This window comes from Metarhizium brunneum, chromosome 2 (genome assembly GCF_013426205.1).
Source record: "Metarhizium brunneum chromosome 2, complete sequence".
In the NCBI taxonomy this organism is placed as follows: domain Eukaryota; kingdom Fungi; phylum Ascomycota; class Sordariomycetes; order Hypocreales; family Clavicipitaceae; genus Metarhizium; species Metarhizium brunneum.
The window spans coordinates 5,059,057-5,084,944 of record NC_089423.1 but is presented as its reverse complement, the minus strand read 5'-3'; the positions used below and the strand labels follow the sequence as shown (position 1 = coordinate 5,084,944).

The window sequence follows — 25,888 nt, the reverse complement described above, 5'->3', positions numbered from 1 at the left end:
CTTTGGGGTCGGTTCTGAGGGTATACTGTACTGCCCAAACAACATCCCTTTGCTGTACATATATGTTTTTCGATCCGGTAATCAACCGAACCAGCGAGCAGCCCAACTTGCAACATCAAGTAAAGCCAACTCAAAGACAGCAGCGCATCCATGGCGTGGAATTCACAACACTACTATTAGCTCTCCCTCATTGCATCGAGGAAGCATACCAGTCACAGTTCAAACGTGAAAGAGACGACAACAGTTCACATCAACGACAAGAAACGTAGTCCGATTTGAATTTGGAATCTCCCTAGACTCTCAACCCTAGTTGTTCATCTAATCCTTTTTACTGAATGCAGACGTAAAACATCACCAGACTCCATCCCAATCATGAAACCCACTCAAGCCTTAGGTGCAGTAGGGGTGATCTTCTTGCCGTCCTTGTTGTAGCGGACACGCGGTGGGGGAGCACGGTTGCGGCGGCCCACGCGAGATCGGACACTGCCAAGCACAAAAATCATGTCAGTCATGCACATCGTAAAGAAACGTACCGGGTCATTTGCGTCATGGCGAATATGAGGGGGGAGTGTATCCAATTGCTGGTGTACGGCCAAGGTTCATCTGAAGCACATACGCCGAGGCGCAGTTGTCACACTCCCGGGAAAGACAACGTACCGGACAATCTTGCCGTGGATAGCGCAAGAGACGCAGTACTGCAGTTTCAGGTACATCTTGGGAACCGTGTACTCGGCGAAGACAGAGGCATCCGAGATATCACCTGCCGAGGATTGTTAGCACTATTGCCCGATTGAAAAAAAAAAGGCACCAAGATCGTCTCCGTGTGAATTGACCAGAGGCAACAATCACACGTGAGATAATGGCGGGGATTAAACGTACGGATAGCGGCAGACTCAACCATGTTGCGGATGGTGAATCTCTTGATTGCCTTATCCTTGGGGGTGCAGCGAGAGCAGTTGCTGCATCGGATGGGCTTGACGTGGCCGCGGCCCTTCTTGTTGCGGCCGCTGAGATGGCGTTAGTAAATGGTCTGGAGAGAATTGCCCCATCGCGCGTCTCTTGTTATTTCGCGCGCAAAAGCAACATCGTCTCTTATCGAGAGCTTGTGTCCATTGGCAGCGAGGTGGTGACCCAGGTGGAGGTGGAGAGGATGAGGGAGGATTCGTACTTGTTCTTTCTCTTCTTGACCATTTTGACGGTGTCTGTTGCGAGTCTGTCAATACCAAGCAACGAGTTGTCGAGAGAGGTGCGGGTTGGACGTACTGGAATTGGTTGACAGTCAAAAAGATTGAGGATGATGTGCAAAAGTCACGGCTGGTCTCGCTTGCCAGTCAGAAAAGCCCCGGGGCTCCACACAACTGGGTAAATTCGTTTTACGGGGCGCACAGTGAAGGGCAAGCGGTTGGCGAAAACCCTAGGTCATGTGACCTTAGCTCGCCTCCCACTCCCCGCCAGTGGGAAATTTCTCAGCGTGCGGCCACTCCACTTGCAGAGCGTCTTTCTCACCATCGCAACATCTGAGGATTGCTTAGGACGGCAATAGGTCTATTGTCGAGGTACGTCTGAAAGATGCTGCATTTCCCATCGGCCTCAACGATGGATGCATCAACGATGCGTCCGTCTTGAGAGTTGAATTTCCATTTGCATTTTCTGATCCCCCGCTGCTTTCTTCCGTGATGGCCGCTGGTTTCAATATCACACTTTTTTTTTTAATTGTTGGGTATTGACCGGCGGCCACGACGAGAAATGCACCACATCGCGAACACGCCACACTCAACCTCGGGAAAATATTGTCAACTCTAACCCGTCCAGTTAGGCAAGATGCAGATTTTCGTCAAGACCCTCACGGGGAAGACTATCACCCTTGAGGTGGAGTCTTCCGACACTATCGACAATGTCAAGTCCAAGATCCAGGACAAGGAGGGCATCCCCCCTGACCAACAGCGACTCATCTTCGCTGGTAAGCAGCTCGAGGATGGCCGCACCCTGAGCGACTACAACATCCAGAAGGAGAGCACCCTGCACTTGGTGCTGCGCCTGCGTGGTGGTGGCAAGAAGCGCAAGAAGAAGGTCTACACCACCCCCAAGAAGATCAAGCACAAGCGCAAGAAGACCAAGTTGGCTGTCCTCAAGTACTACAAGGTCGACAAGGACGGCAACATTGAGCGTCTCCGACGAGAGTGCCCCAGCGACACCGTAAGATCCCCCCCTTCAATGCGGTACTATTGCGTCGCCGCTAACAACTCACTATAGTGCGGCGCTGGCGTCTTCATGGCCTCCATGCCTGACCGTCAGTACTGTGGCCGATGCCACTTGACCTACGTCTTTGACAAGCAGTAAGCGCACGATCATGATTTCTGCTTTGGAGTGGGCTGTTCATGGGAGGGGAAAACGTGTAATGCGAAACAAAATTGGGCGTTGATGTAGCATAGAGCACATCCGGGCTTTGATTATGAATGCTTGACTGAGACTACGGTTAACTGGTTTATTTCTGTTCACATCTTCAAGGTGCTATCGTGATGTAATATGCTGGACAGGCTGCTCGTCAAGCCGCGTAGACTTTTTAACTTCTCCACTATGCCAAGTGGGCTCTGGGGTTGGACCTCGATCTCTGCATTAATCCCTACTCTACTGAATGATTACTCTCTCGCTATGCCGGCACGCTAGTTGATAATGTCAGGATCTTCTGGTTCATGCCTATTTCATTGTAGTATCACTACGCATAGCCCACGACGAGGCAGCTCTATACAAGACCGCCATCATGCATGACTGAATACTGGACCTCTGTTTGGGAAGTAACTTCATCACCAAGCAAGAGAAACAGTTTATGAATTCTTGAATAAAATCTAATCCTTGCATCAACAGTACAGGTTGCCAACTTCATACACCACGATGAATAACAAATTCAGAAACTATTGAAATATAAAGCCATATCATATGCCCTCAAACGCCGCAAGCCTGAATCCTGCAAAACTCCCTCACAAGCAAAATCGCAACAAGCCGCCTGTAAGAAATGCCAAAGACTTCGTCCATCAACAGACCGCGTCCGCTTGATTCCTTATCAGTCTGATCCTCAGGTACTTGGTATTCCCTCATGACCAGCTTTCAACGACTGCTCTCCTGTCTTGGCTTGATCATCCACTGCATGCCCGAGTAAAAGATACTTAAAGTATTTTTGAGCAGTTTAACAGTCGGTGAGAGATTTCTACTCTTCGTCGGCAGCCTTGGACTTTCTCTTCTTCTTCTTCTTTTTCTTCTCGGCATCATCATCTGCTGGAGGAGCTTCTTCCTCATCACGCTTGCGCTTCTTCTCCTTCTTCTCCTTTTTGTCCTTCTTATCTTTCTTGTCCTTCTTTTCCTTCTTGGCAGAAGCAGGAGCATCGGCCATCTCATCGTCGCTGTCTTTGCCAGCGCCGTCGCCGAGAACAGACATGACAGATTTCTAACAAATCAGATTAGCAATGACGTCCGCATTCAAGCTTCAGTGTTTCAAGTTCATCGACATACCATGACATCAGCGTTCTTGGCGGGCTTCTTGCCGCTGGCGTAGAACTCCAGGCGATCCTCGACTTGTTGTCTGAGAGCCTCACCAAATCGTGTTGAGGGCTCTTCGGAAAAGTTGTCAATCCTGCTAGCCATGCTGCACTTGTTGGCAAGGTACCGTGAAATTCTACCCTTGTTGCGTACGCCAGCCTTGCCGATGAAGCTGCTGTGGTAGATTAAACCATACTTGGGAGTGTTGCTCTTGGTCTTGAGGGCACGGAAGAGGGCCTTCTCGGCACCGAGAATCTGAAGGGTAGAGGCGGGGTATTTGGACAGGTTGGTGAGGGAACCAGCGTGAGAGATTAGGCGAGCAGCAACAGGAGTGCCGATCAGAGCCTGCAGATTGGGAGCGACGTGTCCCATTTTCTTTTCCAAGTAAGCAGAGGTGGTCTTGCGATTCTCAGCCTGCTTGACAACAGCCTCAGCGAAGCCAGCAATAATCTCCAAATCGGCAGCGGCAATGTCCAGACCCATGGACACCTTGGCAGCATCAATGATAGCTTGAGCCTTGTCACCGTCCTCACCGAGAATGGCAGCCAGATCGTGCAGCTTCTCGTCGTTCAGAGTTTTCTTGTCTCCAATGGCGAGAACAAGCTTGGCGTAGGTCAAATTGTCAGGGATAATCTTGACCAACTCCGGGAAGTGCCAGCCGTACCACTCCCTGACACGCATGAAAAACTGGTTCACGCCCTTGTCCTGAAAGTCGATGGTGGCGCTAGCCTGGATGATGTGGTTGTCGTTCTTGGTGACGCTGAACTTGACCTTGGCGCGGGAGTAGGCGTGCCCCATACCCAGGCCAGCCTTCTCGATATCGCCCGGCTTCAGATCTTTCAGCAGTTTGTCGGCGTGCAGGCGAAGGCCGCGGATGACATCGCCAACGATATCTGAGGTATCGGCGGTCTCGCACTCCAGTCCAGGGAACTCGCTCTTGATGGCACCGGCCAGGTTCTTCTCCGAGACGCCCAAAACAACCTTGGTCTTTTTGCCGGCCTTGGGAAGATTGAGCTCGAGGACGGATTTGAGGTATTCGGAAACAATGCCTTCGGAGACGAGGTTGATGTTCTCCAGGGCTTCGACATGGCCGCTGTTGTGAAAAAAAAACAACAGAGTAAGTAAAGTGGTGGCACAGCAGCAGTAAACATGCCAGGTACACATACCGGAAAGGACTGAAATTGGTCAGTTTGACCATCTTGCCAAACTTGGCGAGGTCATTGACGGCGGCCTGAGTCTCCTTCAATTTCAATCCAACAGCATCAGACTGATGCACCACCTGGAAGAGGGCATAGCCCACAGGGGACTCGTAGAGGGCATAATCAATGTGCGACATCTTGGCTCGTCCCGAATTTGCCAATGCCCCGACTGGTTAAATTGGAGCAGCTGAGACGAGAGATGTTCAATGGTGCAGTGAGGCTCTCGAATGCAGACTCTTGAGATACAACTGATTTGCACTTTTTTTCCTGTGGAAATTTTTCTGGCGGCAGCTCTAAGCTCGTGCACGGACCATGTGCAAGTGGCCAGCCAAAGTTTGCTACTACTACTACTACTACTAGTACCACTTTGTGTGGCGGTCACGTGGCGATACTTGATACTGGCGGGGCTCAAATTGGCCAAAAGTACTCCACAAAGTGCGTGCATGCAATTCATGGAGATGCACGGTGCCCAATCATGTAGAATTCATGCCTTTGTTTATGGCCAAGTATTCACGTAACCGGCGACAAATTGACATGGTCGATGCATTTATTCTAGAAAAATTCGGATATTTTCTTTAGGTTGCCAAGGCAACATAGGTTTTACTCGTTACTTCGCTGTCCTAATTGTTTGGGAATCCATCTCGAAGGTTATCGTATTTAGTCTCGGGGTATGTGATGCAGTTGTCCAGCTTTTGAAGACAACCCGGGCCGCCAAACGTCTCCACGACCGTTGAGATCAAGCTGTCTGATCCTGACTTATCACCGCTGCTCTCCCACCACATGGCTCCGCCTAGCGCCCTCTGTTTGGCATACTCTGCCTTCGCCTTGGCCATGGGTGCGGTGTCGTAACTCACAAGCTTGCGGTTGGCCGCGCTGTAACAGTAACTGGCTTGCGCTTGGTCATCTGAGAACTCCTCCGAGCCCTCTAGAGGCAATTTCTTATAGTCAAAGACGCCGTTTTCCCAAGTACCTTCTCCCACGCCCTGAAAGGGCTTTCCAGGACCGTCAGTGTTTTCAAAAGCCCGCCCGTATAAAGGCATGCCAAGCACAATCTTGTTAGCGGCAACGCCATGACTTGTGTAGTAATCGACCGCCGCATTGGTAGAAAATGGCGTGGAAGCGTTGTTGCCAGGGTAAATATTGGCCTGGTGTCCACTGACAGAGTCCCATGAACCAGCATAGTCGTATGCCATCAAATTCCAAAAGTCCAAGTACTTGTCCATCTCGGCAATTTCAAGCTTTTCGTAGTTATTGGGACCTGCAGGGCAGGCCACTGTCAACTCAAAGTGGTAGTTATCAACGCACTTTGCAGCGTAGGCATCAAGCTCTTGGCGTACGGCGGCGAGAAGCTCAACATAGTTGCGTGCTTCCTCTGGATTTTGCGGATACTCCCAGTCGATGTCAATGCCATCAAAGCCAAGGTTCTTCAGAAGCTCGACACAGGATTTGGCAAACGTCTCACGACCCTGTGGTGTGCTGGCAGGGTTCTTAAAATTGGCACTGTAGGTCCAACCGCCGATGGAGAGAAGAACCTTGAGATTGCGGTTGCGCTTCTTCAGGAGGTTCAGTTGCTTGAGACAGCCATAGATGTTATTGCCGGTATCATTCCACGAATCACCTTCCCAATGGATATCTGTATCAGCCCATGTGTCCGTCAGGTGCCTGGGACTCATCAGCGTTTGTGCCATTGATATAACATGGAGTGTTTGCAAACTTACACTTCGCCAGTATCGGTCCGAACATTCGCAAACGCATACAAAACATGGGTCAGATTCTCGACAGGGAGATCCTGAGGCCTGTGCTTTCGGGCATAGATTGCCCTAGATAACACAGTTAGTTCGTTGATTCTCTCACAAAGCTCCGAACAGTCAACTCACCAATTTACAAAGTAGGCTACCGTTCGGTACCCGTCGTTACTCATATTGCTCGGCGTGGAGGAAAATGTGGGAACAGAGTTATGCTGAATGCCAAAAAACAGAACCAGACAAGCTGCAATTGCAGTAAAACAAATGATCAGCCCAGAGCAGCTAGGTTGAGAGGATTGGGTGTTTGGCTAGGGCCGTTAGTCCATGCCCAGACGTAAGATGCCACTGATGGTTGGGTAGAAATGCGATGTCGACTCAAAGGCAAGTCGGCGCGCCTTACCCCGTATAATACAAATGGCGATGCTGGCTAGCGGGTTGTATGGGATTGTATGGCTGCTGTGGAGAGAACGGAGAATGAGAACTTGGGCTCACCAATTTCATCAATATGGATGACCTAGTAAGTGGCTCGACGACGACGAAAGAAGACTGTCACAAGAACTTATGTCAGGCAAAGAATGGCCCCAAGGCTCACACTGCTTGCGAGAAGGAAGGCGAAAGTTTGGCTTTGCTTGGGCATGGAAGGAGGGAGATGTTGATAGCCGTCATTGCCCGTCATTGCCTCAGCCACGCTCAAGCGGGTGCGGGTCATTGCTCTTGCAGGTTGGAGGGGTTTGCAGTCTGGTTGCCTGACCGGATATTCAACCGGACTTGACGCCGTGCAGCAGCACTAGTCCTCTCGAATCGACCTTTGAGGGCTTTTCCGCAAAAGGAAGCAGCAATTGGTCACTTGCATCGGAATGTGTCAAATTTGCCAAAACCCCAAAACCCCAAACCGTCGTAGCTTCTATGCGTCTGCTACAAAGCAAATCCGACTCATTAGCATCTCGGTAGGTGCCAATACTGCCTCACATTATTATCAATCAATCCATCTCTGGTCACTAGAGTTGAAAACGCCAGCATCTCGTCGTGGACATTGGACCCCGTAAACCCCTGGATGGCGCCAAGCACGGCAAACCTCCCACCAAACTCTTCGCCGTCAGGCCAGCCCCGAACCAGTGATGGTCCTCGCGGTGTAGAATGGACGACCCACTGAACGCCGACGAGAGCCACCAGGAAGGAACACCAGACGCCATCCCAGCCTTGTTGCGCCGCCACAAATGTTATGGCCGCCATCCATGTCTGGAACCACGACGTGGCCCAGTGCACTGCCTTGTTCTCTGGCACGGCAGACATGGGCTTGTTAAAAAGTGTGTCCATGATGCCGCAGTCGCCCACGAACAGGCTCCCATCCATAGCGTTGTCATGCGATGCAACCAACATGCTTACGTACGAAAAGGCCTCTTTGCTCTTCATGTACGTCGACAGCCGGCGTATGGCGACGCAACGGACAACGACTTGCGACACTCTATAGGCAAAGACAATGACCGCAGTGCCATAGGCCTTGAGCAAGCTTCAACGTTAGGAAAACCCCCAATCACGCAGCGCAGGATATGGAATAGCGCTTGCTGCCGCAGTGAACGATACTCCTTTCGAGGAGCGTTGTTGGCTGTGAGCCTGTGATGGACGTCGTAGACACCGAGCCGTTGATACTTGACCTGCGAGTGGGCTCGACATCTGGTGACGCAGCTGCAACATGGTTAGCCTTCAAATGCTGGTCCGTCCTCTCGGGCCGCAGTTCTCCGTTTTATTCACCACTGGCATCTGTCGATTTCGAGCCTGAGTTGCTGCGTCGTCTTCGCCATCTCGGTTCCTTGGAGAAAGATGCTCTGGCATTCTCATTACCCGAGGTCGATCTCGAGCCAGCAAGCATCGAGCAATGGTTAGGCTGGCCGACCCATTTGCGCGGGGGAATGCGCTTCCCCAGCGAACATCTCACACTGTTCGGCTCGATCCGTCTCTGTGTAGTCTGGTGCTTCAATGTTGCCAGATCAAGGAACTTGGACCCCTGGTCCAGCAGCCTGGCAAATCCCGAGGAGTCACCGGCCTTGGGAAGATGCCAATGGATAATAATTGGCCCAGAAGAGAGATCTCACTTGCTGTCGTCCCTCTATGGTTCGGCAAGAAACATCAATATCAAGCCAATCTGGTAAAAGTGACTCCGGTGGAAAGTCGAGATCCCCATCACTTCCAGGGCTTCCCTCCAGCATTTCAGCTACATTTGTCGATTTCGAATAGGTGTTGTAATTCTCTTCGTATCGGCAAAGAGCGTCTGGTGTCATGTCGATGAAAAGCCATTGACTCCAGAGACGGTTATCTGTGATGGTCCCTACCCAACTTCCTTTGCCATCGTATCCAATATGATACTTGACGGGAAAGTGATAAGGGCGGTTATTGGTATTTATCTTTCGTCTCACCGACTTTGTTACAGGGTTAGCTGGGGCCCAGCTATATCCCGGGGATTTCAGGATGCATGCCGAGTCAATCCAACGAGAATCGCAATTCAGTCGCCTCGCCGGATTACACAACCGCTGATGGAGGCATACAGGTTGGCAAAACAAGCAGTCCAGATCACTGCCGGCCTGGACTGCCTGGGGCTCTTGACCACAATATAGGAGCCTACATTCCATCTTATTCCTTGGCCGTTGCCTGAACAGGAAATACCATGAGCCAACTGAGCGCACGATGATGGGCCGTCTCCCTTGCAGGCTTCGCTAGACGTCTCCAGGCAGCGTCCGGGCCCGTGTTCAAATTGAGAGCTGAAACTATTTAACAGTCTTTGGAAGTCGAGTGTTGGTGCTGGTTTCGTTCGAAGGATTTCCAAAGACCAGTCGCAGAGATACTGGGTGGTTGCCGTCTCGCGATAGTCAGCATGGCCGTGCATTCGATGGTCTGCGAGATCCCTCAAGAAGTGATCTATTCTTGCAACCGAATGTAGGTCACCCCGTTGGGTAGACGGGCCATTGTTAAGCTGTGCTCTTGCCATCGTATAGAAGAGTATCACGACTGACCGATACCTCGCTACTGAGAGATGGAACGCACCGCAACACTAAAATGGGATACTTGGAAGGTAGACACAGAAAGTATCGTCCTGCAAATTGGTTCGACTTGGATGAGCAATGGAGACGGAACAAATGTTGTGGGCGTCGTGACCAAAAAGACGGCGCTGTGGAATGGGCCGACCAGAGGATTCGCACAAGCATGGATATGCTCCAATGACGGTGGAAGAGATGAAGACCATGAATGACGGCACCAACGGTATTCTCTGACGTGTCGAGTATTTGGTGTGCTTGTCAAAAATGATTCAATTGGCCATGCAGACGGGCCAATCCTTAGCGACACCTGGGATGTGCCTCTATTCTGCCTTATATATGGTCAGCTCGTGCTATAATTCAAGTAAAGGCGCGAAGAGTGATGAAAATCGGAATCCAGGGGTTCCCTTGACCGTCCTACTTGCCTTGTACATTATCTATCGAAATTTGTCAACCCAGGGGCTCTCAGCCTTGCTTGATCTCGAGTTGCGAGGCTCACATTGCCTGGTGTTAGACGATCCTTTCGGCCTGGGGTAGGCGCCAGACCTCGTTGGAAACAAGGGCGCAAAGAATATCTGGCCAGGAGGGATGAGGAGCAGGTTTGTACGTTGCTAGAAAAGTTGTTCCGTAGAGTAGTCGGAACGGGGTACAAACTGGTTGCTAGCAAAGGCATCTGGTGGTCAATGACTCAATGGCATAGCTTGGAGAAGTGTCGATGGAGATTTCAGGAGCCAGAGCCAGTCACCATTATTGAAGGGGCTTGAGTCACTATGCATGGCTAATAGCCCTCCTCATTGTTTGCCGTTCAAATAGTTCCATTGTTGATGCCGGGCCTTTGGATCTGGTGGACACGACTTTGACAAGCTCATTGCCCTGTTTCTGCAGTCGTTACGAGTCGGATCGCTGCCAATGATTCTTGTGCGTTCTTGATTGTCCTGGGGCGAACTTCACAACATTTGAAGTCTACTCGCATTCTCCTGTCCGGCTCGGGACTGTCAGGCTTTGGCATCGAGGGTAACATGCCAAACGTGCCTCACCGAGTACCGACCACAAACCTTGACATGGTATGACACAAAAACGAGGCGTTCGGCCGGCGGGCGACTCCCATTGGCTGTAGTTGATATCCGACGCGGATCTTGACGGTGTTGGTTGCACATGCTCAAGCTGTGACCATCAGTTGACCTCATCTTGTAGCACCATTGTTTATTATTGGCCACGACAAGCCCAGTCGGCGATAATTTTGTCGTTGACCGACCTCAACTTGCCGTCGATGCATATCAACATATTGTAAGTGGGGTAGTGCCGCTTGACTTGTATTACTATTCGAGTAAATACTCCGTACTAGCAAACTGTGGGAGGGTTCAATGCCGTTTGAGGAATCTGAGGATGCCAATCTTGGCAATTCTCCGCGTGTCCATCGGATATTTTCAACTCTGTTGGCAGCCAACTACTCTCAGAACCTGCGCGCCCGATCAAATGGGAACCGTAACTTGACTGGGATTTCTCCTGGAAGTGAGGACAGTGTCATTGGCATGCCGAGACTTTTGAGGACGGGCGGCGAGAAAAAGAGTCTGCTCCGCGTCTCGTCTCTGACGAGAAAAGCGCAGCGCAGAGAAGTTTACTCCGTACAACGATCCGAACTTCAGCGCTACATATACGACCGTCGAGCTCTCCAGAATCTTTGAATAATGCTCCATGTCCGGTGGCTTTCTGGAATCGTGGCATCCGGACAGCCTATTATTCCATGCTCGTTGTCGTGTCGCCATTACAATAGCATGAACCAATCCAATACCATGCATAGCTACCTGTGTCACCCTAATGTTTTACATCCATTTCGATGTGTGGCTGGGGGCATCTTCTGTGTCTATTCGTTGAGCTGGAGCCAAGAGATCACAAACCATGGGCGCACAACGACCAGTGCTCTTGGCCTTGTGATTCTGTGTTCCCATCCCTATGGAGCGGACGTTTTTTTTTCTTCTTCTCTGCTTCTATGGCGATTCGGTCTCGTTTAAGAGGGAGCGATGGGTGCCCATTTACCCAACTTCCAAAATCCCTCACCTAGGGTCTCTACGGAAACTATGCCTGAGGGAGAGACCCGAGTTCCACCATGAAGCTGCATGTCGACATGCTCGCCGGACTTGTTGACAATACTAGCTTGTTAGGAATCCTCCTGGCGACTCTCGCTCTATATCTTGGCTACTTTACCCTTCGGCCAGTTCCCATTCCCGGCATTCCCTACAATGAGGATGCTGTGATGCGAGCGTTTGGAGACTTGAAAGCCATGAAATCGGCCAAATATCGCCGTCGATGGATATGGAGTCAGCCCAGAGAACACGGCACAGTCATATACCAGCTCTTTTTGTTTCCGTTCCGGCGGCCTACAGTCATTGTGTCAGATTACCGGGAGGCGGTAGACATCTGCTCTCGTAGGGTCAAGGAATTCGACCGAGGCACTCGCAACAGAGAATGCGTCGGCATAACTGCACCCAACTTTCACTTCACCATGGAATCCAGAGACCCTAGGTTTAGACACCACAGGGAGCTATTGAGAGACTTGATGACGCCCTGGTTTCTGGAAACGGTGTGTTTTTTGTCGATACACTTGACGCCGGGAGCAAATTGTGGCACGAGATGCTAACGAGTTTGCAAAGGTTGCGACGCCCCGAGTATACGAGAATGCGGTTGCCCTTGTTCACCTTTGGGGTATCAAGGAGCTCAAGGCACTGGAAAGACCATTCTCTGCCAACCATGATTTGTATCTGTCGACGCTGGACACAATATGTGCCGTGGCTTTTGGCATGGACCGGGAAATGTCTGCCGTTGGACACCAAACCCGCCACATCGAGGGATTCAAACCTGTTGAGCATTGGGGATTGGGTGTTGTCGCACGATTTCCAACCGCTCCTACCGATGCCTACTTGGAATCGATACTCGATATTCCCGAAATGGTAGCAATTGCACAAAAGAGCTTCTTCCCTACACTATCCCAGCGACTTGCACTGCTGAGCCCGAAACACGCCCGGGCTCACTGGAATAGACGGAGGCTGATTCGGAAACAAACTGAACAGGCCCTGAGGAGGATATCCTCTCTTGGTGACCAATACACGCCCAAAAGTGCTTTGGATCACCTTCTCCATCGAGAAATGATGGCATCTTCCAGGGCCGGTAGAGCACCAGACTTTTTTTCCCCAGCCATCCGAGACGAGGTATGGATTTGAGACGTTTCATCAACTGGTGACAAGTCGCTAAGAGGCTATCAGGTTCTGGGATATTTACTAGGGGGACATGATAGCATAGCCACTGTGCTGTCCTGGTGGACCAAACACATGCAATGCTTTCAAGATGTGCAGTCACGGCTGAGACAAGCCCTGCGCCAGGCCTTCCCCAGAGCAGTCGAAGAGGGCCGTTGGCCAACGGCTGAAGAAATATCATCCACATCAGTGCCGTACTTTGATGCCGTCGTGGAAGAGTCACTTCGAATAGCCTCCGTTGCTACCCTCATCTCTCGAACGGCGACGTGCGATACTCAAATACTTGGGTATAGCATCCCCAAGGGAACGGATATCCTGTTGTCATTGACCGGGCCTTCTTTGACAGAACCTGCGGTTCCCGTTTCAGAGCCAAGTCGAACGGCTGCTTGTAGGCAAGCCAAAGACCGCATCCCTGCTTGGGGAGATGACATTGGAGGGTACAAGCCAGAGAGGTGGCTCAAGGTCGAAAGTAGAGATGGCAGCGATGGCGTCCGAGTGTTTAACCCTTATGCTGGGCCGAATCTTGCCTTTTCAGCGGGACCTCGCCAGTGTTTCGGCAAAAAGCTGGCACTTCTTCAACTAAAGACCACCATGGCACTGCTGCTTTGGAACTTTGAACTTCAGGAGGTAGAAGCGTCCCTGAGCGGGTGGGATATTACGGAGAGGCTCTTCAATCTGCCGACGAATTGTTATGTGAAATTGGGCAGAACGGGACACGACAAGGTGGCCGCTCTGCCGTGAGCAGGGTATCATGATGAAAATGAAGAAGGGCGTTAGTTTGGCTCTATTTCCATAATTCTATACTTTGTGAGGATGGACCAGTTCCCGTCTAAATCTAAATCTTCTTCCCGTAACGCCATGCCGCATCTATACAACCAGAGAAGCTGAAAACATGTACAAAACTCTTCCTACGCTGCCGCTGCCGACGTAGCCTGCCGCTCCTGACGCTCCTGAACAGCCGCCACGACCACCTTCTCCGCGTCTGCTGTCCCCCTGGCCAACGTCCTAGCCTCCTCCAGCAGCTCGGCTTGTCTGTTCAGATAGCTCAAGTACGTCTGCCACCCGACGGCCACGACGCCCGAGAAAATACTCCGAAACTCAAACGGCAAAAAGGCCATGGAGAAGGCGACAGTCGCAGGCCACACCTTGAACGAGTTGAGCCAGCTGGTGGGGACGGTATCCCGAATCCGCTGGACCGTCGCCTCCAACGACTCCCCGGACAGGAGGGCCTGCGCGCCAAAAAAGTACGTGCTAAAGGTGGGCGTGAAGCAGAGCTGGTTGAGGGCGACCTTGGTAGCTATGGACAGCGTTTTGGACGCGTAGTTGAAGTTGTTACTTAGGAAGCGGAACCTGAAGGGGCAAGGCGAGTAAGTGACCTGGGGCGAGACAAAACGGGACCAGACGGCAAGTAGGGATGATTCTTACCAGTGAAAGTATGGAACGGCAGCGGCGAGTCCTATAAGAAGCATCCGCGCTGTCCTCTTGGGGTCGTGTTCCCTTCCGCCGATGCGCTGGGCACTCAGGTCGGCGAAGAGGTAGATGACTAGTGCGCCTGCGATTTGCGTCGTGTACGGGCGTTTTCGCTGCGATCGACTGTAGGCATTGGCGGCTGTGGTCAGGGGTCCCAGACGCTGCCAGATGGGCGGCAGAGATGGGGACGCGGTGGCCGAAGCGGTTGGCGTCTTTGTCGGGGCTGGTTCTGCGGCCTTGTTGGTATTTGTAGATGTCGATTGCGCTCGGAGTTGGGTTCGCTGTCGCAAGGCGCGGAACTGCAGACGCGCGGCGGCGGTGCGAAATTGCGGCAATGACATGGTCAGTTTGGCTCGGGCAGTGGTACTTGCGTCATTTGAACATGTGTACTCCGTGCTGGGTGGGAGACTGGAGAATGTAGTTTCTTGTTTGTAAAGTTTGAGATTGGGAAAAGAAAAAGGGCGCCAAGGTGTTTGGTAATGCGTCACTTGGCATCTCGGCATTAGACCGGAGATCCGGGCCGGGATCGGGTCAGCATTACGGGGTAAAAGTGGCGCATGGTTGACTCCGACACGATGGCCGCCCGAAGGACCATCGTCATTGGCCAATCGTAGCCCGCCGTGTCATTCCCCAAGGTGCTCGACTGGCGCGCCTGGCTATGGTACCCCATCAACCATTTGATCAATTCCGCCAGACGGTTGTGGCTTCCTTGTCAACTCCCTGCCAACGGCCGACTAGTGCCGCCAAGACCATCAACACCAGACAACTCCTCCTCACCCATTCCCATCGACTTCAGTTAGTTTACGTTCATCCCATGTTTTTTTTTAAAGGCCAGCCTTCTTTTAAGCTTCAGCCCCGCACAGAATACAGTTTGGCCTTGTAACCGCATTCACCTACCACGTCTTTTTTGCCCACCATGGCGCATCATCTAGGGACTCCCCCTTCCGGTATGAACATGGAATCAGTCTGGGTTTCGCTCCCAAAACCAAGCAGTGACGGGACTGAATCAACGGCAGACCGTATTCGCAGAGTGCAAGCAGACTTGGGCGAAATTTATACCTTCTACAACATTTCCATATCACCCACGCGACGGAGCCGCCTGGATAGATTCTGCGCCGATGAACTAGAGTCCCTCAGCCACGTTGAGTTTGATGCGCTGAATCAACAGGATAAAGTCGACTACATTTTGTTGCGTAATTTTTTAAGGCAGTGCAGGGCGCGGCTGAAGTCTGATCAGGACGCAGATAAGAGCAGGGCACCATTGCTACCGTTCGCAGCCATCATTGTGTCTCTATGTGAGCATCGAGAGCGCGTCAAACCCATTCGCCCCGAGCACATTGCAAGCAAACTCAACGATGTGAAAAAGTTGGTCGACAAGGTACATCAAGAGGTCGAGGATGGAAAGGTAAAGACCAGCAAGACCAACGCTTACAAGGCATCCAAAGTCATCAGCGAGCTTCGTAGCCACCTTGCCGAGATGTTCAAGTTCTATTCGTCCTACGATCCTCAGTTTGATTGGTGGGCTACCTCACCTTGGGAGGCAGTCGATGCAGCGTTGGAGAAATATTTCTCCCTGGTCCAGAGCAAGTTGGCCGGTATACGCCCCGATGGCAAGGGCGATATCATCGGCCAACCCATTGGACGTGAAGCACTCCTCAATGAGCTTGAAGCAGAAGTCATTGCCTACGCACCAGAAGAGCTGGTACAAATTGCCAACCAGGAGTTCAAGTGGTGCGAGCAGCAAATGAAACTAGCCTCGACGGAACTCGGATTTGGTGACGACTGGAAAAGAGCCCTCGAGCATGTCAAGACGAAATTCGTGCCCCCGAGTGAACAGCCCCAACTCGTCATGCAACTTGCCCGCCAGGGAGCCGACTTTGTCCGAGACAATGACCTCGTCACGGTTCCGCCTTTGGCCGAAGAAACCTACCGCACCATCATGATGCCAGCCGAGCAGCAAAAGGTCTCGCCCTTCTTCCTCGGCGGATCCATGATCCAAATCGCATATCCCACCAACGACATGCCGTACGACCTCAAGCAGATGGTCATGCGTGGAAACAACAGACACTTTTCCAAAGCCACTGTGTTTCACGAGCTCATTCCCGGCCACCGGCTGCAGCTCTATCAAGCCGAACGGCACCGAAGCCATCGCTTACTGTTCCAGACCCCCTTCTTCGTAGAAGGATGGGCCATGTACTGGGAATTCGTCCTCTGGCAGCGCGGCGATTTCTTCGTCTCACCAGAGGACCGAATCGGCACCATGTTCTGGCGCATGCACCGCTGCGCTCGCATCATTCTGTCTCTGAACTTCCATTTGGGCAAGATGGAGCCCCAAGAGTGTATCGACATTCTGGTCAACTGGGTCGGGCACGAGCGGTCTACGGCCGAGGGTGAAGTGAGACGGTGGCTGAACGGAGATTACGGCCCTCTTTATCAGATTGCGTACATGATTGGTGCTCTGCAGCTCGTCGAGCTGAGAAGAGAGGTGCTCACGTCTAACAGGATGACCGAGAAGAAGTTTCACGATACCATTCTTACGTATGGTGCTATCCCTAACGAACTCGTGCGGGCTTTGGCATTAGACCTAGATTTGAAGCCGGACTACAAGGCAAAATGGAGATTCTACAAAGGGTAATATGCTGCAATAGTGGAAAGCTAAACTTTTGTGCTTTGGATATATTGAATCGACGCATAAGGGTACATGTGAGCAGTTCCTTTCCACCCTCCCCCCCCTTTCTTTTGTAGAAGAAAAAGAAAAGACGAAAAAGTGTCTATTTGTAATGACGAATCACGCTATTTTCTGTTTCCTACACAATTTGGCTAGTACCTTTTATCATGTCTTCCTTGCCGTCGTTTGCTTAAAGCTCCTGTGAGCCCACGTCTCATGTCCTGGTTTCGGCGGTGCGCCCCATGTTTCGACGACTTCGCCCGTCGCAGTTATCTGGGTGACGAGCTGGGGAGAGCCGCAGTAGACGCTGCCGCAGTACTGGCTGCCGGGACCCTTGACTGTACATGTCCGCCGAACAGGTTAGCCGTGTTTCTTTGCAAGAATGCCGCGCGAGCCCGAGCTGTGAATGTGAGTCTGCGCACCCTCTTTCATTTGCTTCTTTGGCGGTATAGGAACAGGACTGCTAGGCATATTCAAGGAGGTCTGGATGGATGGAGAACCGGCTCCCTAGGCCAAGGAAGAAGAAGGTGTCATGGGCTCGGAATGGCCATGTTGAATATATACTCGTTGACCACGCCACACCTTGCCGGTTGCCACGTTATTCAACACCATGGAATGACGGGCACGTAGCACAATGAGATAATCCGCATTGAAAGCAGAGCAGAATGAGATAAGCCGTGCCAATGGCGTGTGCTGTCCCAATGCAGCCAAAAGTGCAGCATACTCCGTACGAGGGGCCTCGTACCATGGAGGCGAGACACGACACGAGTGGCGTGTTTCGTCAGGTATGCCGGCCACGGGGATCTACATGACACGTACGGAGTAGGTCAACCAGGGCTCTTGCTAGTGGAGGAAATTCATGATTCGACGGAGCCGGGTGACACAAGGGCAAGACGACTGCAGCTGTTGCTGGCGTGGCTGTCCACCGGGGGTGAAGGAATTGGTCATGCTATGCGATGTAACGACCTGTGTGTTTGTCCTTTGGTCTCGTCTTGCCAGGCTCCTGTCCAGCACAAGCTGTTTGCTTTTGCAGCGGTAGCGTGGCCTGGTGTCAGTCGAGGGGGAAGAAGGATGATGATGGACCTGTCGTATTTCCACTGGTAACTCGCGGCGAAGCAGGCTTTGGGATGCTTCATGTTTATGTCTGTACAAGGAGCAATTTTGTTGAACGGGGATCAGCTGTGATTAAGGATCCAATAATCAAGTGTGCAACATGTGAGTGAATTCTTGTGTATTTGGTAAAGATGACATCTTTCAATATTATATTGGCTAGTTCTGTTTGTCTCTCTCCCTGAAACATGTCCCTTTTTGGAGTGAATACGTAAGTAACTACTCTTTGGCACTTTTATTTAATGTATGTCTCGGCCAATCTTAATTCCAAGTACGAGACGGACCATGCTTGTTGGAAACAGAGCATCAGGGAAGCATCAGGATTGACGCTCCCCAAGCCGAGTCCGCGGGCGAAATAGCCAATAGCTACGGAACTTGTCTTTGCAAGATGGTCCATGACTCTATGCTGAACGTGATGAAGTCGTCTCTTCAGTAGAGTGACCAGGGTGAGCATAGAAAGGACTGCCATCAATGCCAGTATCGCCATGATGTACCGTCCACATCGTGCACAGAACAGAAACTTGTATGCAACACGAGCCAGTGACACTTGGCAGACACATTTGCCATTGATAAATTATGAGTCTGTTTCTACAAAGAAAAATGCTTACATGATAGTACAAATGAGTGACTCCACAGATGCAAGTGAAAATGACGCCGCAACGCCCGACAAAACCACCAAAACACCAGACATCTCAACAACGGCAACACGCAGCACTCGGCCCCAGATTAAAACATTTCCACGTCATCCTCCTCCAGCAAACCCAGTCCGCTATCATACCGTCTACGGAGCTTCCTCCCACTCGCCATCGGCACCAAAGAACCAGAAGCAGCAGCCGCAGCCGCCGCCTTGCCATCGACACGGGACGGCGAAGAAGCAAGCTCATCCTCGGCCTCGTCGCGCAAACCAGCCTGCCTCCCTTCCCGCCCAGGACTCCTCAGAAAGTCGTGGCTCATCTGCAAGACACGCTGCAGCTCCGCCTTGACCGATTCCACAGCCGCCTTGGCCCTGGCGCGCTCGTCGTCCACGCGCGCCTCCAAAGCGCCCTTATCCACGCGCAGCACCACGATGGTCTCGTGAGCAGCGCGCAGGGAGTCGTTGACGCGGTCAATCTCGCCGCGCAGCTCCAGGACACGCGCGTCGCGGAGGGCCAGCGCCGCGCCGTGCCGCCTGTTCAACGACACGACGTGCCGCGTGCTGCTGTCCTGCACGTCGCCCATCTCCCTCTGCAGACGGGCCGACTGCCGCACCGCGTCGGCAAGCCTCTCCTGCAGCTCGGCGATGCCGGCGTCCCTCTTCTGCAGCTCGTGCCGGTCGAACTCGCGCTGCGCCGAGCTCGTGGCCGCTGCGTCGCGGTGTTCCTCCTCCATCCGCTGCACGAGCTTCTCCAGCTCCGACATGTCGCGGATGTACCCGTCGACTGCGCCCCGGAGACGCTCGTTTGCGACCTCGAGGTCCTGGACTTTGAGGCCCTTCTCGTGCAGGAGCCGCTCTGCCTTGGCCATTTCGCTCCTGAGCTGGTCCATGGCGCTGACCCTCGCGTCGAGCTGTTTGCGCAGCGACTGCTCGAGCTCGTGGTACTCGTCTATCGAGGACTCGTCCTCCTTGGCCTTCTTGGCTAGCTCGCGCAGGCGCACGAGAAGCAGATCGAGCACCTCGGCGCCGTGGGAGGTCAGCGGCAGCGCAATCTCCCCGGGGGTGAGGTATTCTAGCTCGAGGCGGGCGGCGCGGAAGCCGGACGACAGCGCCGCCATCATGTCGCTGGCGTCGGCGCCGGGAAAGCCCAGGTCGGCGATGGAAGCGCCGAGTAGCCGTACGGCTTCCGTCCGGTCAGACATGTCTTGCAGCAGGGCGTCAATCTTGCTCTCCAGGACGTGTGCCGCGGGGGCGTCGTCGCTCTGCGGCGAGATGGGCTCCACGGAGGCGAGCTTCTCTTTGAGCTTTGCGCTCAGGTTCTTGTACGAGTCCAGCGTGGCCGTCAGCTTGCACACTTCGAGCTGCAGCGATGCGAGCTCCTCTTGCGCTTGCCGCTTCTCTGGGTCGGGGAGGCAGACCTGGGTGCCCGTGTGAGACCGGGGGGTAGGCAGACACGGTCTCGAGGAGCATGGCGTAGAGGGAAGCATAGGGCTCGTGGCGGGAGGCGTGGGAAACGAGGACCGAGCTCGGGAGGGAGTGCTCGCTACAAAGTGTGCCATGGTTGCGTCGCCGAACTGGTCCTCTTCCTCGTCCATGCCCATGTCTGTGTATTCATCTGAAAATGGGTCGCGCGCTGCCAATGTCCAGTCGTAGCTTGTCGTTTGGTGATGCGGAGTCGAGGGCCTCTTGGCTAGCTCGTCCTTGAGATTTTCAATTTGCTGCTCCAGGTCCCAAATCCTCTCATTGTCGACAACTATGGTGGCGTTTTGCAGCTCGTAGATGTCTCTGTCCCTGGATTTGATCTCAGACTTGAGATGGCTAATCTCGGCTTGAGACTGCTGTGTCTTGCGTTTCTTTTCCTGCTCGAGCTTGTTGAGCAAGTCCCGAAGATTGCTTCGACGAATGCGTCTCTCAACGCGGCCGTCGATGGTGTGATGCAACGAGTTTGACGATTGATGGTGATTGTGGGATAGGAAGATTGTGTTTGGGGGGCCAGGCGTTCCGCTTCTTGTGGAGATGGCTGGCGTTGACACACGACGCCGCTGCCGAGGAGTGTTGATGCATGTGCGGTTGATCATGGGCGTCAATCCGCTCGACATTGATAGACCTGGATCAGAGAACCGGACTGCCCTCCTTGCCCGTCGCGGGGTTTTGGGCGGCAGAGCTGCCGACTCGGTTTCCTCTACCTTCACGATGCCGGCATTGCTTCGACGGGTTCGCCGAACGGCAATGGGGATATTGAGATCTGCCATATCTTACGATGCCACCGCAAGACAAGCACAATATCAATCAAGTATCAAGGGTCTGGGACAGCAAAGACGTCGCAAGTGAGAATCGACAGCCCGGGGTGACGGAGAAGTCAAAGGAAGCAAACGTCCAAGAAAAGGTCTCAATTCGCATTTAAGAAAACAAAGGACCGTGTCCATGGGCCGGCCGTCTTGTTCGACGTGTCTGGACTCTGCCCGAGGCATTGTCACCATGCGACGCAGACTGGGCTGTTGTTTACTTATTTCCATTTGCGGCTTAGCTGCCGGTCGCGTCGGTGGCTCGGCCCCACAGCGGCGGCAGCCGTTAGCCAACCGTTTCTGCGATGGCAGGGTCCAGGTCAGACCCTGGATCGTTTTGGCGTCACGACTCCATCTGCGAGGACGTGTACAAGGTATGTAAAAGCACGCTTGGCCATCAGGTCGCCAGTCGCGAGACCCTGCGTCACGGTTGGCCTGCTATTTTTTTTTGTCGGCTCTTTAGTGCGAGTCTGTGTGAATCAATTAGTGGCCTTGGACGTGTGCAAACAGAAAAGTCACCGCGTTTCCCACTATTTACATGGTTGCCTGTCCAACGGCCGCCTTCATCACCGACGACCGTGAATCAAGTGATGGAGCTGCCCGATATTCACTGCCGCGTCCAGCTATCCATTGCAACCTTCTCCACACTCGTGTCGCTTCACGCCTGCAGACCGTCGCGCAACTCAGCCAACCCGGAACTCTCCCACCCGCGGCCAGATTTTTGATACAGCTGGAGCTCCTTTCCCAGGGATAAAAACACCAGCCCCTCCGACGTGGCTGACATGGCTGCGATGGGAGATTTCGCTACAAAGCCCAGACTTGTATTCCGTACTGCGCTTGCCCCGACCAAATTTTCGCGAACGAGGTTCGAGCCGTCGGTAGATAGAAGCGTAAAGTCGTATCCGTCCTGCTCATGAGGTTGTAGCCAAAGGAGCTGCTTGGGCACTGGGCTCAGGCCAAGTCCGTCGCCCTTGGCATCTAAAAGCGCGCTGTAAGTCCAAAACCGCTTCACCGCGCAGTCGAACCGACACCAGGCTACTCCGTACTTACCCGCGAATGCCCCCTCGGCCTTGTCACACTGGACTTGGACGTCTGGCGGCGGCCAAAAGTCAATTGCGCAGTCCCAAGCAACCACCTCGTTCTTGTCAACGACCCCAATCAGAAGAGTTGGACGCCCTTGACCGTCGTCGTCAGACTTGAATCTCTTGTCGCGCCAGTCGCCTGCGAGTGAGTAGCAGGGCATATTCGACTGGCCGGGCACCGATTCCGCCAGGACGGAGGTGACGTTGGCTACGTACCAGGCGTTTCGGCCGACGGGGTCGTCTGCCATGGCGAGCCGCAACTCCTGGGAGGCATCGTCGTACGCCAAGACGAGCAGGTCTGGCGTTCTCCGCCCCCTGTGCCATGCCGCGGATAGACCTGACGATGAGGAGGTTCGGATGCCGCCGCGCTCGTCGGTCACCTCGCCTGCTTTCCATCTCCCGGCTGCCGCCTCGGAGACGTGTGAAATCAGATTGGTCTGGCTCAGGTAGAATAGGTGCACCGACCCCGTTTGATCGGCTTCCATGGCGAGGGGGGTTCCTGGCTTGGGTTCCGGGGCCGACGAGTCCAGCTTCTCGCTGATTCGGAAGCGGGTGACTGTCCTGTTGGCCCATTCAGTAACGGCGAGATGGCCAGTGTCTTCTTGTAGGACCAGCAGTCTGCGCTCCTGGCCGGAGTCTCCTTTCCTGACGAGGAGTGATGCCAGCTGGGACTTGTCCGACATGATGAATGGCGTAGCCGTCTCTTGAACCTCTGTCGTAGTCGACGGGGGAGTATATGTTGATGAGACAGGAGTCACTGACACTTTAAGTGTCGAGGTACGACGGGTAGTTGGCAACGCGCCGAGAGAATTCGGCTCCGTTTGACTACCGAGAGTGGTTGTCGACGAGATGTCGTCACTTGTCGTTGTGTCAGATTTCCTGGCAGACTCCAACTTGAGCACCACTCCGAGAACGACCGCACATGTGATTACCGTGAACACCAAGAGTCCTATCGCCGGGTAGCAGAATCGTTTTCGACGATACCAAGGTACCTCCGCAGACTGGGTGTAGTAATGGTTATGAACTGGCCCCGCCACATTTCTCTTGAGTCTGCCTTCATATTCCGGAGGAGGACCAAAGGCCTCGAGCGGGATGCTGCCAGTCGCCATGTTGCGGTTCTCATGAGAGACAAGCCAGGGGACGTCTATCAGAGACATTTCGCATGGGAAGCTGTGAAAACTGTCCCCGGGGGACACACCTTATTAAATGCCATTTCTTCGGTGCATGTTTGTACAGAGAACGCAATGGGAGACCGAACAAAAAAAAAAGGTCTCTGGCTCGGTTTGCGTCACACACCTCATGCCCTTTTGAGGGCAACAGCTAGCCACTGCAAAGGAAGGGCTTCAGATAGAATACACATGGGCGTAATCAAAAGGGTGTGTCGGCGGCAACATGATTCATATTTCAGTGCACACCTTCACTCTTTTTGACAACAGTCAGAATAGATTGCGCCGACAAACTCCCACGTCGCTCTCTTTACAATTCGCGACTTACCTGCACATGCCTGTCTAAATTCCCAAATTTCCCTACAAATTAAAGGCCAGTAAAAATTTGCGCTTTTCAATGCGACACAGTTTGACAAAGTAGAGTTGTCCGGCGCCGATTGTTTGCCAATGCTGTCATCTACCCGTCATTTCACGGGAGTTTGAGATTGCTATCCAGGATTCTCCAAAAACTGCAGATGCGGAATGATTCATCGTTCCATAGTGATGAGCTTGAGAATTTGTCGTCGTCTTGATCGTACATGAAATTTGATTTCCAGCACGTTCCATCAAGTCGTCTACTATGGGCCGTAATAACCACCATCCACGGCATTCTGAATTCCTCTTCAACGACATTTCATCATGCAAGAGGTAAAGACCACACAATCACTTATGGCAAGGTCATCATGGATCATCTTGGTCGGAGCCGATGTCAATCACCACAAAACATGCTTGTAGTGACATGGGGTTCTGACATGTCACGAATCTACATCTGAGTCCATGCTTTGCTGTCTGATTGTCCGGAGTCTTGGTGAAAAAGCAATCAGCTCCTTTGGAGCCGGTACAATGAATGACAGGGCCTCCTCTTCTGCTACATTGAACAACATGACATGTCCGTTCTGTTATGTGAGAGTCCTCGGGTACTACCAGTGTCACTATGATATGACTTCTTGATCTCGACCCGCCTCATATACAGCAACGTGACACAGTGACTTGCTGATCAGGATGTTCATCATTTAATGAGATGATGTCTACAGGAAAAGTGTGTAGAAGCATGGCCGTCAGTTGGTTCTCGACCAGTCTAATAAGTTAATTTATGTTCCAGGTCATCACCCATTGCACAGATTCCATTTACAGCCCTCTGATTTTATTCGAATACTAAGCTAATCCTCGCTTGACTTATTTATGTGAATAATTACCGCAAAATCTGTCTCTATTTGGCAGAAAGTTGATCGCCCAGACGTTCTCCCAACGGGCATAACTGTCGTCAAGATTGGGTTCACAATAACAGGTTCCCAGCCGAGAAGAGATATCACCTGGCTACCGGATCACGAATAGCTGGGTAAAAACAAGTCACTATAGGAGTGAAAAATGCTCACACAAATCTCCGTTTATGACACCTTTTGCGGGGCGCAATACCCTCAGTACGTCAAGTGGTCACACCCAGCAAGAGGCGCATCGTCGTTGCGCATGTGCATGTCCAAAGTCTGGAAGAAATCGGCCGTTTCTCTGGTGACAAAGGGGATGAGTACTCCAATGGTCCCCTGCCATCGTCATGAAAACGATAGACATGTATAAAACCTTCGGAGGACTGTCTTGGGTTCATACTCATGTCTTTCCCCGTGCCAGAAACCAGGAGGCTTGTGAACAGCACAGCTGCTGCACTGACACCCGCTTCGTCCCCTTCCAAGTGCACCTGTCAAGCACACTTGGGGCACCTCTAATAGGATTGATGATACTAGCGCAAGACGCCCATCTTCCTCTTCCATTTGGGAGACCAAAGTCGTCGGTCGGGAGGTGCTTAGCATCACCGTTGGTGACATTTGTATCAGCTAGTACTTGCGCACAGAGGGATGGGTCTAAAGTGTTGTTTTCGGGCTCTATAGTATACAAGGCTGGTCCGGATGATCGATGCGTTGTCGTGGAGTCTACGCAAGAGGCACAACCTTTTCAATAAACGAATATCGTAATTTTTCAACAGAGAAGACGCTGCAGAATAGAATGATTAGCCTCTCAGCCACTCCATTACTGATTCAACTCCAAATGGAGCATGACGGATACGATGCCTGGAGTAGTCAGATGTTGTGCACATGGAAAAACTTACTAGAGACGACCCCTGTTGATTCCAACGATGCCTTCCTCGCACTGTTCGCTTGTGAAATTCCATGCCCATGTTCATGGTATGAAAGGGGAGTGACTAAAACCCGCCCATGACTGGGTTAATGTGTGCTATCCACAAAGTGGTGCTGAGCGCCAAGACACATTGCTGGTTGTGAAGTGCATAGCCGACATCAAGGGACACTACCGAGAAGTCGAGGATCCCGTGCTTACGAGCCCCCAGTGGTGATGATATAGTGAGCTCCGCTTCAGCGTTACGATCAAGGACATGAATCAGATTGTTCTTTTCGATAGAGGCAATCGGACAAGCGCGACCTTTGGATCAGTGGCAAGAGATTGACCTGGAACAACACGGCGTGCGCCTATACGAGAAAAAGAGTTCTTTGTCGGCGCGTACTCGACGGTGGCGATCCGGCCCGAATCGGTAGCAAGGATGATGTAGTCTAATTACAAAACTGTATCAGTACCGTGCCATAACGCGCAAAAACATTGTTTGTAGCCGAAGCACTCACTCCATCACTAGGAAGTTGGGCAATATCAGTCAGCGTATCGTATCCTTTG

The 25,888-nt window shown here is 52.4% G+C and overlaps 10 protein-coding genes across 10 annotated transcripts; 3 read left to right on the top strand and 7 right to left on the bottom strand.

Moving 5' to 3' along the window:
* Positions 1–383: 383 nt before the first annotated feature.
* Positions 384–1,191, bottom strand: rps-26 (40S ribosomal protein S26E; the record flags this gene model as incomplete). Its single annotated transcript, XM_066130361.1, has 4 exons — positions 384–483; positions 658–760; positions 880–1,007; positions 1,169–1,191. The coding sequence occupies 4 exons, from the start codon at positions 1,189–1,191 to the stop codon at positions 384–386; spliced, it is 354 nt and encodes a 117-aa protein (XP_065986493.1).
* Positions 1,192–1,821: 630 nt separating this feature from the next.
* RS27A (Ubiquitin-40S ribosomal protein S27a) lies at positions 1,822–2,340 on the top strand (the record flags this gene model as incomplete). Its single annotated transcript, XM_014692332.1, has 2 exons — positions 1,822–2,196; positions 2,254–2,340. The coding sequence occupies 2 exons, from the start codon at positions 1,822–1,824 to the stop codon at positions 2,338–2,340; spliced, it is 462 nt and encodes a 153-aa protein (XP_014547818.1).
* Positions 2,341–3,205: 865 nt separating this feature from the next.
* On the bottom strand, positions 3,206–4,870 carry nop56 (Nucleolar protein 56; the record flags this gene model as incomplete). Its single annotated transcript, XM_014692331.1, has 3 exons — positions 3,206–3,442; positions 3,508–4,627; positions 4,701–4,870. 3 exons carry the CDS (start codon positions 4,868–4,870, stop codon positions 3,206–3,208), a joined length of 1,527 nt encoding a protein of 508 aa, XP_014547817.1.
* Positions 4,871–5,353: 483 nt separating this feature from the next.
* On the bottom strand, positions 5,354–6,654 carry chiB1 (Endochitinase B1; the record flags this gene model as incomplete). Its single annotated transcript, XM_014692330.1, has 3 exons — positions 5,354–6,395; positions 6,452–6,553; positions 6,611–6,654. The coding sequence occupies 3 exons, from the start codon at positions 6,652–6,654 to the stop codon at positions 5,354–5,356; spliced, it is 1,188 nt and encodes a 395-aa protein (XP_014547816.1).
* Positions 6,655–7,414: 760 nt separating this feature from the next.
* G6M90_00g044860 (uncharacterized protein) lies at positions 7,415–8,280 on the bottom strand (the record flags this gene model as incomplete). The annotated part of the gene is made up of 3 exons (XM_066130360.1): positions 7,415–7,988; positions 8,063–8,164; positions 8,231–8,280. The coding sequence occupies 3 exons, from the start codon at positions 8,278–8,280 to the stop codon at positions 7,415–7,417; spliced, it is 726 nt and encodes a 241-aa protein (XP_065986584.1).
* Positions 8,281–11,614: 3,334 nt separating this feature from the next.
* Positions 11,615–13,499, top strand: TRI13_1 (Cytochrome P450 monooxygenase TRI13; the record flags this gene model as incomplete). Its single annotated transcript, XM_014692329.1, has 3 exons — positions 11,615–12,088; positions 12,159–12,713; positions 12,768–13,499. 3 exons carry the CDS (start codon positions 11,615–11,617, stop codon positions 13,497–13,499), a joined length of 1,761 nt encoding a protein of 586 aa, XP_014547815.1.
* A 167-nt stretch (positions 13,500–13,666) lies between these two features.
* On the bottom strand, positions 13,667–14,569 carry sym-1 (the record flags this gene model as incomplete). The annotated part of the gene is made up of 2 exons (XM_014692328.1): positions 13,667–14,108; positions 14,184–14,569. The coding sequence occupies 2 exons, from the start codon at positions 14,567–14,569 to the stop codon at positions 13,667–13,669; spliced, it is 828 nt and encodes a 275-aa protein (XP_014547814.1).
* Positions 14,570–15,144: 575 nt separating this feature from the next.
* Positions 15,145–16,863, top strand: G6M90_00g044830 (uncharacterized protein; the record flags this gene model as incomplete). The annotated part of the gene is made up of 1 exon (XM_014692327.1): positions 15,145–16,863. One exon carries the CDS (start codon positions 15,145–15,147, stop codon positions 16,861–16,863), a length of 1,719 nt encoding a protein of 572 aa, XP_014547813.1.
* A 1,869-nt stretch (positions 16,864–18,732) lies between these two features.
* Positions 18,733–20,892, bottom strand: G6M90_00g044820 (uncharacterized protein; the record flags this gene model as incomplete). The annotated part of the gene is made up of 1 exon (XM_014692326.1): positions 18,733–20,892. The coding sequence occupies one exon, from the start codon at positions 20,890–20,892 to the stop codon at positions 18,733–18,735; it is 2,160 nt and encodes a 719-aa protein (XP_014547812.1).
* A 691-nt stretch (positions 20,893–21,583) lies between these two features.
* Positions 21,584–23,164, bottom strand: G6M90_00g044810 (uncharacterized protein; the record flags this gene model as incomplete). The annotated part of the gene is made up of 2 exons (XM_014692325.1): positions 21,584–21,903; positions 21,976–23,164. The coding sequence occupies 2 exons, from the start codon at positions 23,162–23,164 to the stop codon at positions 21,584–21,586; spliced, it is 1,509 nt and encodes a 502-aa protein (XP_014547811.1).
* Between the last annotated feature and the right edge of the window lie 2,724 nt (positions 23,165–25,888).